The 15,409-nt window shown below is 40.3% G+C and overlaps 1 protein-coding gene across 1 annotated transcript in view; it reads left to right on the plus strand.

The window, feature by feature from the left end:
- FAS (Fas cell surface death receptor) overlaps positions 1–15,409 on the plus strand; it is a 62,648-nt gene that overhangs the window by 11,422 nt on the left and 35,817 nt on the right. The window contains exons 2-3 of the mRNA XM_029609831.1: positions 3,199–3,331; positions 7,726–7,863. Of these exons, the coding sequence (XP_029465691.1) occupies positions 3,199–3,331; positions 7,726–7,863 (271 nt within the window). The remainder of the gene's footprint in view (positions 1–3,198; positions 3,332–7,725; positions 7,864–15,409) is intronic.

Genomic DNA, 15,409 nt, shown 5'->3' on the forward strand with positions numbered 1-15,409 from the left:
TTCATTACATGTCTAACTTTACGGTGAAATAATAAAATAAAATCACACCTGTTGTGTTAGGTGCTATGCACTGGTGTTTAGACGCCAGGTATCGTTGTTCTACTAATCTCCGTTCTCTTTGTAAAAAGCTTGTTTGAAAAGCCAGGTTTTTAAATTCTTTTTGAAAAGTTTGAAATCACTCTGTAGTCTAATTTCTAAGGGCATGGTGTTCCATAATGTTGGTCCGGCTAAAGATAAAGCCCGTTCTCTAACTTGGGTCAGTCTTGCTGTTTTAATGGAAGGGATGGTTAGGAGGGCTTTATTAGCAGATCTCAGGTTTCTATGTGGGACATGAACAAGTAGAGCTGTGTTCAGCCATTCTGCTTTTTCGTCATGAATTAATTTATGTATAGTGCAAAGTGTTTTGAATTGTACTCTGTGTTCTATTGGAAGCCAGTGTAGTTCCGCTAGAGTTTCAGTAATATGATCCTTTTTTCTTTTGCCAGTGAGAATTCTTGCGGCAGAGTTTTGTAGTATTTGGAGTGGTCTTATTGTTGTGTATGGTAGTCCTAAAAAGAGGCCATTGCAGTAGTCGGTGCTAGCAAATATTAGGGCTTGTAAGACTGTTTGAAAGTTTGTAAATGTTAGTAAAGGTTTTAGTTTCCTGAGGACCAAAGGTTTTGCGTATCTCTCTTTAACCTTTAGTGATACGTAATGTTTGCGGTTGAGTTCTGTGTCTATTAGCACACCTAGGTTCCGTACTTTCTCAGTTAATTTTTTAGTAGTAAGGGGGTTTGGATGACTGTCATATATTTTTTCGTTCTAAATGTAGGAATTCAGTTTTATCGATGTTAATGACTAGTTCCATTTGGTTTAGTAGCTGTTTGATGATGCCTAGGTACATGTTTGCTAGGTTTAGTGTTTTTTCCATTGTGTCTTCAATAGGTAATAATAATTGATTGTCATCTGCATATATGTAGTGTATGATACCCAGGCCTGCTAGTAGGTGGCAGAGCAGGAGCAGGTAAATATTAAAGAGTGTCGTGGAGAGTGCTGAATCCTGTGGTACTCCTGTTTGTAGATTAATTTTCTCTGATAATATGTTATTTATTTGGACTTGATAAAATCTGTTACTTAGGTATGAGCTGAACCATGCTATAGTTTTTTTATTTAGTCCTATTTCTTCTAGTCTCTTAAAAAGTATGTCATGATTTACTGTGTCAAATGCTGATGATAAGTCTAGCATCATCAGGATGTAATGTTTTCCACTATCAAATCCTCTCAGAATGTTGTCAGTCAGTGAAAGCAGCAATGTCTCTGTGCTGTAGTGCTTGCAGAATCCATGTTGTGAAGGGTACAGTATATTATTGTTATCTAAATGCTCGGCCAGTTTTTTCAATTAATTTTGCAATTAGAGGTAAGTTTGAAACAGGTATGTAGTTGCTTAGGAGAAGGGGGTCACTATTTTTATCTTTAAGATTGGTTTGATGATCGCTCCTTTCAGTGTGTCCGGTATGGATCTTTCCTCTAGGGATAGGTTTATGATCTTTGTTAGTGTTGGGGCGACTGTGGGCCTCATTTTCTAAAGTATCGCAGGCCTGTGGTACTTTAGAAAAATGCGGTAATGAGGGGTGGAGGGCCGAAACGGGGGGGGGGGCGGTCCTGTGCTAGCCAGCAGCGATCGCACCTCCGCGGTGCGATCGCTGCCGGCATCTCACCCAATAACTACACCATAGAAGGTGCAGTTATTGGGTGCGAAATAGGCAGCGAAAAGGCTCCTTACCTTTTCGCTGCCCGCGCCGTCTTCGCAGAGTTGGCCCCGGTGATGCCCTGACTCCTCCTCTTCCGGGGCCGACTCTGCCCCGATGTAGGGTAGCGCAGGCGTGCGCTACCTTCGCTAGCTATCACAGGCTTGTTAGCGCAAGCCTGCGATAGCCTTAGAAAATAAGGCCCTATGTTTGCTAATTTTTTGATGTCCATAGTTGGTAGGGTGTCAATTCTGTGTGGGGCAGGGTTTATCTTTTTCAATAAGGATTCTACTTCAATTTCTGTTGTCTCATCAAACCTAGACCAGTGGGTGACATTTCTTTTGTGCATTTTAATTTCTTGTTTGGTTGTATCAGGTATTTTGGTTCTTAGGTTTCCTATTTTGTCACTGAAGAACTGCGCTATTTCGTTGCACCTATTTTCAGGTAATGTCGGTTGGGGGGGGGGGGCTCTGTATAATCATTGGTGAGATCTTTAACTATAGTGAATAGTGCTCTTGGGTTGTTTGCAAACTTTTCAATTTTTGAGCTGTAGTATTGTTTTTTTTTTGCATCTAAAATTGTTTGTTTATAATAACCAGATTCAGAAAATACTTAGCTTAAGTTTTCATTTGTTTTATGTTTTTTCCAGTCTTTTTCTTTTTTTCTAAGGTTTCGTTTGACTTCTTTTATCTTTTCGTTATACCAGGGCTTTGTTTGTTTTGTTTCATTAATGCGCTTATGTTTCATGGGGTTAATTTCATCTGCTAATTGGTTTGTTGATTCTATCCATGCTTTTGTTGCCGAGTAGCAATCTTTGTAATCGAATTCTGTTAGGAAACAAATTAGAAGAAAAACTAATGTTTCACTGTTGTAAGGCGGTCAAAACTTTATTTTTGTAGGTTCTAGTCTTTGTTTTATTTGGGGACCAAGATATTTAATAGTGGACTGGATGAGAAAATTTACTCTGGGTCTTGTATGCATAAAAGTACATACAGAAGTGATTTAATGTATATCTTTCCGTGTACTGCAGAGAAGCATCAAAGGGAATTGAGTTAGGGTGGAAAATTAATTTATGCACATGCCTTTGATTTTTGAAAGTCTACGCATAAATGTTCACAATCACATTTACACCTGCTCTGTGCACCTATGCCCTGCAGACATGCTAATTTTCAAAGCAGATTTACATATATGTCTGTTTTGAAAATTTTAGCTGAAGTTCATGTGTACAAAGTTTCAGCATTATATAAATATCCAATTAATATATTCACCGAGCTTTATTTTGAAGGAATTTACCTTCTGATCTTTGGCCAGAGAGGGGTGTTGATGACAGTATAGGATGGGGGGAATGGATGGTTCAACCTAACTTCTGCGATATGTTTTATTTTCCAAAGATGACTGACATAACTGATAGTTGACAAAGCATCAGCCTGTGTTCATGAAATCCTAAATTATTTTGCTTGCTGTCTTGCAGGTAATTATCTGTAGTATTCAATCAACCTATGAAAGTCATGATGCATCGGTGGCAAGAGTAAGCATTAGACAGTCCAATCTGAAAAGGAAAATTGCGAAGAGATGCGATAATTGTTTAGTAGATTGTCCCAAGGGTAGGTTTTTCATCTGTATTTTTGTGTGCTTTGATAAAAGAATAGTTGGAAATGTATTACGATTACTCAAAAAGCAAGTCAAAAACTTAAAAAACCAGGATGTTCAGGCTAGGGAACATTTGGAGTAACCTATAACAAGCAGGTGGCCTAGGACATATTCTTTGTATTAAGCATAAACATCCTACAGTATGGTAAGAATAAACATTTCCACAGTGAATGTGGAGTATAGTCACTCTCCCATAAAATGAAAGAAATTGTTTAACATGTTTAAACATCTGAAGATGCACATTGTGTAGGAATTTATAAGAAGTGCATTTGTCAAATTTAGAGCTTAAGTGGGAATGGGTAGGGCAATATTTTTCTCCTCCTATTTTAGAAGACAAAGGGGACGTCATTTTAGTGCATAGATAACTCCCCTTTGTAGAGAAGCAGAGATTCAGTATGAGGAAGGGGAATTGATTATGCTGGTGGGGACTTTGGTCACAAAGTCCTGTTCTGCAGTCTGTATGCACCAAATATGTACTCATGTGATTTTCTGAATAAAATATATGAGATTTTACAATTCCTGTAATGCCAGCTAATTGTGGGGGGTGACTTTAATTTGTTGCTGACCACAGTAAAGATTGTAAGCCAGCAAAGGATATTAGACCAGGAGATGATATGCTAGGTGTGAATTTGAACAATAAGGAATTGAACTTGATTGATATTTGGTGCACATGCCACTATGATAAATTAGATGTGACATTTTTCTTTAACGCACACAAAAGTTAATCAAGGAGAGATTATTTTCTGTTGTCAAAGACCTTGTTTCTGATAGTGAAGGCAGTGAATATAGGAGTATTCTCAATATCAGACTATGACCTGTATTAGTAAGTCTAGTCTTTGGGGGTCCAGTGAATAGTGTTTTAGTTTGAAGATGACCCTGGGTTTGTATCAGGATGAAACCTTTAATGAATGCTTCAGGAAGATTATTTTTCACAATCAACCAGGTATTTCTTCTGCATTAGTATGGGAAGCAGGGAAAGCAGTAATACACGGTGACATCATTGCCTATGTGGCTAAACAGAATAAAAAGCGAGACAGGGGTGTACTGAAGCTAACTAAGATTAGGAAACAAGCACAGAATAAACACATAGCATTGATGATGACTGTAGAGCAAAAGAAGACATTAGCAAATGTGCAGGCTGTGTTGAATCATCTCCAAAAGTATCTCATAAGGTATGCGCGTAACCTTTTTAAAAGGCCCCTGCGCGTGCCGAGCCTATATTGCATAGGCTTCCGGTGCGCACAAAGCCCCGGGACGCATGTAAGTCCCGGGGCTTTCTTGGGGTGGGCGAGTCGGGGGGCGTGACGCGGTCAACGCGTCATCGGGGGGCATGTCGGGGGCGTGACATAGTTGGCGCGTCATCCGGGGGTGGTGCCGTGGGCGTGGTTTCAGCCCGGGGGCGTTCTGGGGGCGTGGCCGCGGCCTCCAGACCAGCCCCCGGACCGGAACATGGCGTGCAGCAGCCGGCCCGGCGTGCGCAAAGTTATGCCTGCCTCGAGCAGGCGTAACTTGTGCAACAGAGATGGGGGGGGTTTAGATAGGGCCAGGGGGGTGGGTTAGGGAGGGGAAGGTGGGGGGAGACGGAGGGAACGGGCAGCGCGCACAAGTTGCACAAATGTGCACCCCCTTGCACACGCCGACCCCAGATTTTATAAGATACGCGCGGCTATGTGCGTATCTTATAAAATCCGGCGTACTTTTGTTCGTGCATGCGCTGTGTTTTAAAATGTACCCCAAATTGTATAAACTCAGTAACAAAATGTTTAAAATGCTGGCTACGTTAGTGAACAGGTCAAAAAAATGTTCTTATATTGCAGGAATTAAAAACAAACAAGTCAATATAAAGACTTCTGAAGAAATAGTGGAAATGTTTGAATATTAAGGAAAATTATACAGTAGGAAAGCAGAAAACCGAGAAACAAGGAATAGTTTTTTCACTGATTTCATGTGACCCAAATTTTAAATAGAGTTTTAGAAAAGATAGATATGCTAAGAAGAGATTCAGAAATCTTTAGCGTCATACAGGGGCTGAAATTAAGGAAGGGTACAGGTTTAGATGTTCTAGGGCCAGAATTTTACAGGCTTTTAAAATTTCAAGTGCTAAAGCCCTTAACAAACCTATATTAATGGGTTACTGAAACAAGAACTCCTTTCTCCGGCGATGAACCAATAATGGTGCTTCACAAAAAAAAATAAAAAAAAGAGATCCGCTTGAAGGAAATGTGTGCTGACCAATATCTTTACTAACTGTGGATGTTAAGATATTTGTGGCCATGTTAGAGAGACATAAAGGAATAATCCTGGATCTAGTTGGGTCAAATCAGAAGGGCTTTGTGAGAAGAAGATATGGAGTGAAGAACGTGAGGAAGCTGTGTTGATAAGGAACAAGAATCCGATCAAGGGCTTGTTTTAAGTCTGGATGCTGAAGAGGCCTTTGGCTCACTTTTTATATGGAATTACATATTCTGGAGAAATGGGTTTTAAAGGGCAGATAATGGAACAGATTAAATTTTCAAAAGGATGTGGAACAACAGGCAAACACACTATAGTAATAACCAATACAGCAGGTGTGTGTGACGAAAAATTTATACATGTGGTCCACAAAAAAGAAAACTAAGACTAAGAACAAATTAACAACAGGGATTATGTAATCTCAAGTTAACACGATGTTTATTAGAAAATCAGTCCCCCGACACAGAACCATATTGCACTAAGGCTGCATCGGGAGGGACGAGTCACATTATGATATAATATGATTGACAATAACCGTTGAAAAGGATCTCTACAAAAAAAACAAAAGAAAATGTGATGTTAATAATATTAGGACCATAACAGTGTGGCAGGATTAGCAGAGATGAGGAAAAGGATACCTACTACCCTGTTCAATTATACCAGCTTTTAAATATCCATGTTCATAGCTAACATTGAATTATATCTATATATATATATATATATATATATATATATATATATATATATATATAAAGGAGAAGCTCACAGGAATCCAAAAGGAGGTATGAAACACAGGCAATCGCGGTTGAGAGGAAGGTATATCATTGAAGCACTCATAGTTACAATGTGTGAAGAAACATATTGCCAGGGTAAGTATAGCACCTGAATAGTGCTCAAAGATTTCAAGAAGCAGCAGGTCGAGAAATAATTTGCCACAGAAACAAGGGTGATTAGTGAATAAGGCTCAAACAGTTTTAATTGCAGCCTTATTTTGTTGCAAATTATCACAGCTGACTTTGAGGCCAAACACCTAGGTACATACAAGTTTTAGGTATCTGACCTATTCAGTGGGTAAGCCACATTACGTCTGTTAGCCAATCCTGCTGTAATCATTTACCCTCAGCAGTCCAAATGAGTTTAGCTATTTGCCTTTCCAATGCAGTATTCAAAACCAAAGTGTCTGGTGTTTGTTTTGCATTTTTTTAAAACACACTGGGATATTGAGATGATCTTATTCAGAGAGTATAGTATTTCATTCTCATGGACTCACGTTTGGTATGAGCATTATATATGGGTAGTGTTCCTCTTGTTTCTTTTTGGACTTGAAGTTACTAATTTACAACTCCAGTCACCTATAATTAGAACTTACAAACTTTTATAACAGAGAGATATTCACCAGCTTTCTTGCATAAAAATAATTGCATTCTGTTTTAAAAAAAAAAGGTTCTGTCCTTTGAGACAACCTGGCAACTAGATTTTGCTTGACCTTTTGCACTTTTATAATGAGGGGTATGATACCTTTACAGATTATTGAATATTTCATTTTTCATTTCTCTTTTAACTATGATAGAATCTGAGATGGTAGAATAAATCAGACAAATTTTAGCAATTTTGAATTTTAAAAAATGGGCAATATCTTGACTTTAATACATTCCATCTAGTGGGACCATTTATGTAGTAGGTGTTCTTGAAATGTGAATACTGTATACAAAGAAAATTCAGAATTTAAACTAGTTTTCAGTTAAAACTGATTTGTTAATTTTATATAATTTGTAATATTCTTTTTGAATATACCTAGAATACAGAACAGCATTTTATCCTTGTCTTAATCCATCCTGGTAAAGTACTGAACTGTTGTCATTTTGGTTTGTGTAACTAGACCTCAGACCATAGCCGAGTCATCAGATTCTGATGGCTTCATATCGACTGAATTGGAATATTAGAAGAATAATAGGGTAGATTTATGTTCATTTGTCAAAATTAACTTATTTCAATATTTACCGGTAAGTGATTATATGAGAAATATGCATTTGTGATATTAAATTGAGACTTTTTATAATGAATAGTCTTTTGATGGTAATGGTATATTGCCTTTTTATTTAATACAATTTTATAGGTAAATATAAAAAGTCAGATTGCAGTAATGCCACTGGTGAAGACTGTTGTGTATCTTGCGAAAGAGGGAAGGAGTACATGGACAAGCCAAATCAATTAACACATTGCATAAGATGCGACACATGTGACCATGGACAAGGTTTGTTTCCCAGTACATACACTGATAGTACTGTATAGAATAAATTAGGGAAGCAGAATTACATATCATTTTGGCTGCATTCTTGAAGAAATGGACCCTTTCCTGTATATGCCTGAAATTAAGGTCAACAAACAAGTTGTAGATGATATCTTTTTCATAGATTAAACTAATACATTTCTGACTAATTTTATTCTGCATGCACCTGAATTTGAATTTGAAACTCCAGAGCTTGGCTTAATATTAGATTTGTTTACAAAGTTCCTTAGCTGTGGGGGGTTTTGGGGGGAAAGGTCACTCTTCCAGAGGATTTTGCAGATTAGTGTTTCTTTATAAGCTCCTGTTGGTTTGCAAACCATTAGAGGGATTGAATTCAATATGTGGACCATATATTTGCTATATGCCTCAGTGATTCTTGATGAACACTACAAAATTGCCTTAAAAGATGGTCTGAATATCCTTGAGATGTGTGGTTGATACTTGGTTATGCATATACAATGACGTGGCACCAAAGTATTTAGAGAACTATTTTTGTTCTTTCTTAACAGAATAGTTATCAAGGCATAGTTTACAGACACCAGTGTAAATTATTGTGCTAAACTAATTAGGAGAAAATTTGATTATAAATAATATAGGGGTAGATTTTTTAAAAAAGCGCGATCGCGTACTTTTGTTTGCACAGCAGGCGCAAACAAAAGTACGCTGGATTTTATAAGATACGCGCATAGCCGCACGTATCCTCTAAAATCCTGGATCGGCGCACGCAAGGTTGCCGATTATGGGCAGCCTGCGCGTGCCGAGCCGCGCAGCCTGCCTCCGTTCCCTCCGAGGCTGCTCCGAAATCGGAGCAGCCTCGGAGGGAACTTCTTTTTGCCCTCCCCTCACCTTCCCCTCCCTTCCCCTACCTAACCCACCCCCCCGGCCCTATCTAAAACCCCCCCCCTTACCTTTGTCCCTAGATTTACGCCTGCGAGAAGCAGACGTAAATCTACGCGCGCCAGCGGACTGCTGGCGCGCTGTATTTCGACCCGGGGGCTGGTCCGGAGGCCTGGACCACGCCCCCGGGCCGGCACCCCGCCCCCGGCATGCTGTGTCATCCGGCCCCGCCCCCGACACGCCCCCTTCGAAAAACCCCAGGACCTACGCGCGTCCCGGGGCTCTGCGCGTGCCGGCGGCCTATGGAAAATAGGCGCGCCGGCACGCAAGGCCCTGCTCGCGTAAATCCAGGCGGATTTACGCGAGCAGGGCTTTTAAAATCCGCCCAATAGAATGTAGCACAGCATCTTTTTTGTGGTCCAATAAAAGGTATTGAACCTTATAAAGATTCCAGTTTTTTCCATGCAAGTACAGCTACTGGAATGCCATGCTACAAAAACTGTTAAGAAAATGAAAAAAAAAAAAAAAAGCAATCTTCAGTCCAAGAAATAACTCTTCATAGTGGTGGCATGAGCAGCCTGCTCTCCCTTATCTAAAGAATTAAGAATCCATCATGCAAGGAGTAGCTTCAATTGGCTGCAACTTTATTTTAAAATATAACACAATTTAATACACAAATGTTTCCTACACATTATAATACCATCTTGTGTCCTACAATTGCAAATATGTGTCATATTTTCACCTAAGTTATGTCTCCCTTTCATCCTCCCTCTTCCCTCATACAGCTCATTATGTGCTTATACTCAGCTAATCATCCAAACAGCCTTAACATCAGCCTGCTGGAGCTACTTGCATATTTTGGGCTGCTCCTGCAATAGTTGGAAAATGATCCTCTTGTGGTAGAGTGATTATATGCGCGAGGTCCTCGGGCGGACCTTCCCAACCGATGTCATCACAAAGCCATGTCCGCCCCAGATTGCATTTCACAATCTGCAGCAGCAGAAAGCCTGTGCCTTTAAGTCCTGTGTCTACCTTCTAATCTAGTTGAGGCTGACCCTGTGCTAGAAATGGTTATTAGGCTTCTGGTTGGACCAAGAAGGCTCTACTGATGCAATGGACAAATGCCCTTCTGTGCTGATATCATGCATGACTCGCCCCTCTGCCAGACTCGAAGGAAGAATAGGGAGATACCCTACTGACCCCTCTCTGACCTGCAACAGCCATCTTTCACCCACCCCACCTTCTCCCCACTGATGAACCCCCCCACATACCATATCACAACATGTTGACAAAGGGCTTTAGTACTCAATTTACTAAACTAATGCAATGCAGATCATGGCTATACTAAAATGGACTCATGTGAAACGTGGTCATTAAAAATCACCCCATACATACTACTCTTTTTTTATTTCTCACACCATTAACATCCATACCACACTTCCATACTTTACCCCAACATCATCACACTCTCATTCATCTACTAAAACATACTCTCCATAGCCCTTAAAACTAAAGGCTTTTACATTCTAAAATTTGACAAAAATTACATTGCCTTATAACATTCACTTGTTCCCATATATGTCTCTAAACAAATACAGTGAATCAGTGTACTTTACAACCAAACATTCCCTTATCTTCAGTCCAGTTCTTTCATTATTTTAAACGGGTCTTCCAAACCCAATGTTTCTCTGAAATATTCTCCAATACAGTCCGATGAGAGCCTCGTTTCCCCCTGTGCTCCAGGGCTTCTTCAGGGACTTCACTTATTACTTAGAAGAAAGATTAACGCCGAAACGCTGCCGAAAGTAATAACGAATATGTTGGTGAAAATTGATAAGACTCATGGAATATAACAAACCGCTTGGGAAAAGATTACCGCCAAAACGCTGCCGAAAGTAATGGCTGGTGTGTTGTAGTGTATGATCACCACAATGTGATATTCTTAAAAAACTCTTTTTAAAGATATATTGTAATATAGAGGAAAAGACCTCAGCACTGGTGATTGTCTGAAAAATGTTTTAATCAGAATTACTGCCAGTTGTTACAATCACAGGTCAAAAACCTCTAATTAGAATTGTATCTTTTATTGAAAATTCAAAAAAAATAATTTTTCTGTTTTTCTTTTTTAATTTTTACTAAAATGATCCAAATGATTCCCAATTTCTTCTCAGAAAAAATAAATGTATTTTCTTTTTTGGAAATTATTTCTAGCGTATTTCTTCTTATAAAGTACTATCAATCATTGAGGTTTCAAAAACCCTGCCCGTGCATTAATATTAAAGTCCAAATTGCTTACTCAATAACGTCCAGCTGGACTGTGATGTATTGCCTTCTCAACTAAGCCTAGTAGGCTGAAGTAAAATAATGAGATGCAATATTGCTTTGTACTACACAGAGTTACAACAGGGACAGCTTCATACTTATTTTTAAGAAGTACAAATTGTCATCCATTCACTTATCTAAGTACTGCGAAGAGTTACTTTAAGACCAGCTTCAACAGTGCACTGAAATTTGTTGATGAAGACGCCATAAACGTTAGTTATTCTCGTCGTTTAACTTGTACTCCAAGAGTTACAATAAGGAAACTTCAGACTTGTTAGTAAAGTGCACTTAGCTTAGTTTGTGCTGATAGAACGCCAGAGACAGCTCTGCCCTTAGCATGGGACAGGGTATCCGTGCCATTGGCCGGCCCCTGTCACATGGTAAGAGCAATGGACGGCCGGCACCAGGCCCGAGAGCGGGAGAGCACTCCCGGGACCCCCACTGGACCACCAGATACTTAAAAATTTTGGGGGGGTTGGAGGGGTCCGGAGGGGGGGATACTAAAGAACTAATTTTAAAGGGTGGGGCTGTGTTTTTGTGTTACTTTTAAGTGCCCTTTCTTCCCCCCCCCCCCCCCCCCATAATGATAAGAGAACCCACGAAATTAATCGTGGGGTTTCCTATCGCTATCGGGGGGAACCCCCCCCCCCCCCCGATATCTGACGAGATTGAAAATATCGTCCAATATTTTCAATTGTCAGATAAACGATTCACATCCCTAGTCATTTCTCAATGTGGACCCTGTCATGTAGAATTGAAATGCTAAGCCCAACTGCAAGCTTGTCCCATGATGATAAATTTAGTAAGGTTCCTGCTAAAACCTATTAACGTGCACTATATATGGGTTCAGGCACTAAGTATTTTCTTCTATTTTTTCCTTGGATTTCTTTCTCTTGCAGTTTGCTCCTAGTGCTGTCTAAACTAATTACCACAGTTGACTGTTCCTCCATCATGAGCTTGCTTTAACTTTACACCTGTTAACTGCTCTGCCCTTTTCTTTTTTTTTTTACTCCTTGAGGTAAGCTGCATCTCCGCCCAGGGATGTGGGCTTTATTCTGACCTTCACCCCCACATTGTTCAATACACACAGAATGCCCTACAAGGTCACCTCAAAGCGCTTAGCCCCACATGCATATCTGCTATTCCAGAGCATTTCCCTTGTGCTGCAGTTATCCATTCCATTTCCCACACACTCCTATTTACCACGGCCATCTCCCAAGTTCTCCCATGCATTTCTGGTCTACAGTCTACATCAACTCCTTCTGGTTCAGTTCATATATCAAAAGTATGAAATTCTGCACCCATTCCATGAAGTTGATGCAAGTTTGGGAAGCTGTTTCTTTGAGTCCTTGTCTTATAAGACCTCTCTTAGAGTGAGTTAAATTACATTACTGGATTTCTGCCTTCTCCTCCTGCCATCTCTTGCGTTTGCTCTGTCTTCCCCATGTTCTTCTTGCTTTACATTGTTCCTGCACTGCTCTCTGTTCCCCACCCTCTCACACCCATTCCATTGTGCTGCCCAGTCTTTTCATTTGTGGGGATACTGTTTTAGACAATGGCTGGTTGTGTGTCTGTTTTCCAGTACTTTGAGGATGAAAAAAGTTTTCTTTTCAAATGTCCATGAAGGTGTGAGTTGGGAGTGTTCTTCCATTTCTGCCTCATGTTTCCTTTTCTCTCTTTTTTTTTTTTTTTTTACAATTTTTCTATATATTTTCTTCATTCCTGCTCTTCTTCTCTTTTCTCCTTTACATCTGTGTGGCAGGACACCCCAGTCCGCCACTATAATCCTTTAGTGTCATTCCAGTAGATTTTATCACCTCTTGAGCTATCCATCCCCCTCCCCCTCCGATTGGTTGCTCTTTGCTTTATAACCCAGCCATTTTACAGATTTAGATGTGGCTAGTTTCAGTTCAGTTCAGATACCAAGCAATGAAGGTGTTTGATTTTTCCCTCCCTGGTGAGGCCTCCCTGCCTTATCAAGTTTTTGCTTTTTGAGGGGAGTCTGTCAGTGCACACCCTGCCAGAGGGTCTCTTGGAGATTAGATACAGGAAGGACCTCTTTTTTTTCTGGAACTTCTGTGGGACTCCCACTCCAGGACTGAAGATCAGTGAGCTCATTCACTCCCTGAATGAGACAAGCACCTGTGACAGGCTTGGCTGTGTGAGATGACTGAAGGCTAGAAGAATCCTGTTTTTGGAAGGGACTGTGTTTAAACTCTGCCCCTTTGGGAAAGGTCACCCTCGCTGGCTGGACTCAGAGGATAGGGGCTGAAGACCAGTGAGCCCATTCCCCTCATGAATGTGGCAAGCACCTGTGACAGCAGAACACCAGCCTGGGAGGAATGTTTGATTAGGAAAGTATTTTCCCTTTTGTTCTGAGAGGAGGTTTTTGAGCCACCGCTTCTCACTGAGAGTCAGGCTGGGATAGCAGGTTCCTGAATCGCAGACTTTTCAACCCGAGAAATCACCCTTTTCAGAACATCTAAAAGAAGTCAAGTAAGATCATTGTAGACCCTATCCGGATTTCTACCCAAGGGACCAGGATTCAGGGCTAGGTGATCAGTAAGAATCGAAGATTGAGGTAGGATGGTTTTTGAGGACCTTTGACATAGAAATCCTGAGTAAGCTGCTGGGAGAGCTTTAGTGCACATTTATACCACCACTTGGGAAGCTTATGAAAACACAGAAGTGATGGCAGAAAAGGATCAAATGGTCCATCCAGTCTGCCCAGCAAGTGGACCCCCAGCACATCTCTGAGCTCCCTCAGTATCCTGGGATGAACCTCATCAGGCCCCATGGCTTTGTCCATTTTCAGCTTTTCCCATACGTTCTCTTCTGTAAATGGAGTTTCGTCTACTCCACCCCCTTCCACAGTCTTGTTAACTAGCGACAGTCCTTTTCCAGGGTCTTATTTAGTGAACACCGAACTGAAGTATTTGTTTAATATTTCCGCCATTACTTCATCTCTTTATACACATTGATCCTAATCATCTTTCAATTTCACTATACCTCTTTGGACCTTTCTCCTTTTTCTGATGTATCTGAAACATGTTTTTGTCACCTCACTTTACCTCTTTGGCAATACTTTCTTCTGCCAGACTTTGCTTTCTTGATTATTTTTTTGTCTCCCTAAGCTTTACCAGATATTCTTAAGAACATAAGAAATTGCCATGCTGGGTCAGACCAAGGGTCCATCAAGCCTAGCATCCTGTTTCCAACAGAAGCCAAACCAGGCCACAAGAACCTGGCAATTATCCAAACACTAAGAAGATCCCATGCTACTGATGCAATTAATAGCAGTGGCTATTCCCTAAGTAAACTTGATTAATAGCCATTAATGGACTTCTCCTCCAAGAACTTATCCAAACCTTTTTTAAACCCAGTTACACTAACTACACTAACTTCCCTGTGTTCTTTTGAGGATCCTTTATAATTCCTGAATGCTGTTTTTTTTGGCTTTTATTATGTCAGCCACCTCCTTTGAGAACCAGATCGGTTTCTTATTTCTCTTACTTTTGTTTACTTTTCTAACATATAGATATTGTTCCACCTCTCCCATTTTCTCCCAGTCTTCTAGTTCCACCTCCAGGTACGTCCCCATTTCGACAGTCTATATTTTTTTTATTTATAACTTTTTATTTAATAGAAATACTTTGGCATACAATAATATACAAACACCATACTGGCATCATATTAGGCAGGGAAAAAAGGAGAATCAGCAAAACAGACACTCATAGAGGAAATGCTGATACATCAAGAAATAAAATATAATAAAAATAAAATAAAATTAAGCAGAATGCTGATAAATATTCCAAATCAAATTGTAATTAAAGGTTTGACCCTTCAACAGATTACAATGTTTTTCAAGGCCAACACCACAGTCACCTAGGATCTCCAATGGACAAAGTCCATATTTGTGAAATGCAAAGATTGGGTCTTCTTGTGACTTCTGTGTCTTATTTGCGATGTCAAACCATACTGTTTGATGATCACTGGTGCTGAGGTGGGCACCCACCTAGATATTAGAGACAGTCTCCCCGTTAGTGAGCACCAGGTTAAGTATAACACCCTCCCTCGTGGGTTCCATTATCATTTGTTTTGAAGAGAGCCCCCTTGCAGTGCATCCACTATCTCTCTACTTCTGGTAGATTCCACAGAAGGGATTCTCCAGTCTACGACTGGCATATTAAATTCTCCAACAGTCAGCACTTCTCCTTTCTTTCCCACCTTTTGGATGTCTTCAACCAGATCTCTGTCCAGTTTGAGTCAGAGGCCTGACAACCTCACTAGTAAGAATGGGTGAGCCATCATCCTTTTTAGGATGGCCCATAATGCTTCTTCTCTACCCCAC

Source organism: Rhinatrema bivittatum, chromosome 7 (genome assembly GCF_901001135.1).
Source record: "Rhinatrema bivittatum chromosome 7, aRhiBiv1.1, whole genome shotgun sequence".
In the NCBI taxonomy this organism is placed as follows: domain Eukaryota; kingdom Metazoa; phylum Chordata; class Amphibia; order Gymnophiona; family Rhinatrematidae; genus Rhinatrema; species Rhinatrema bivittatum.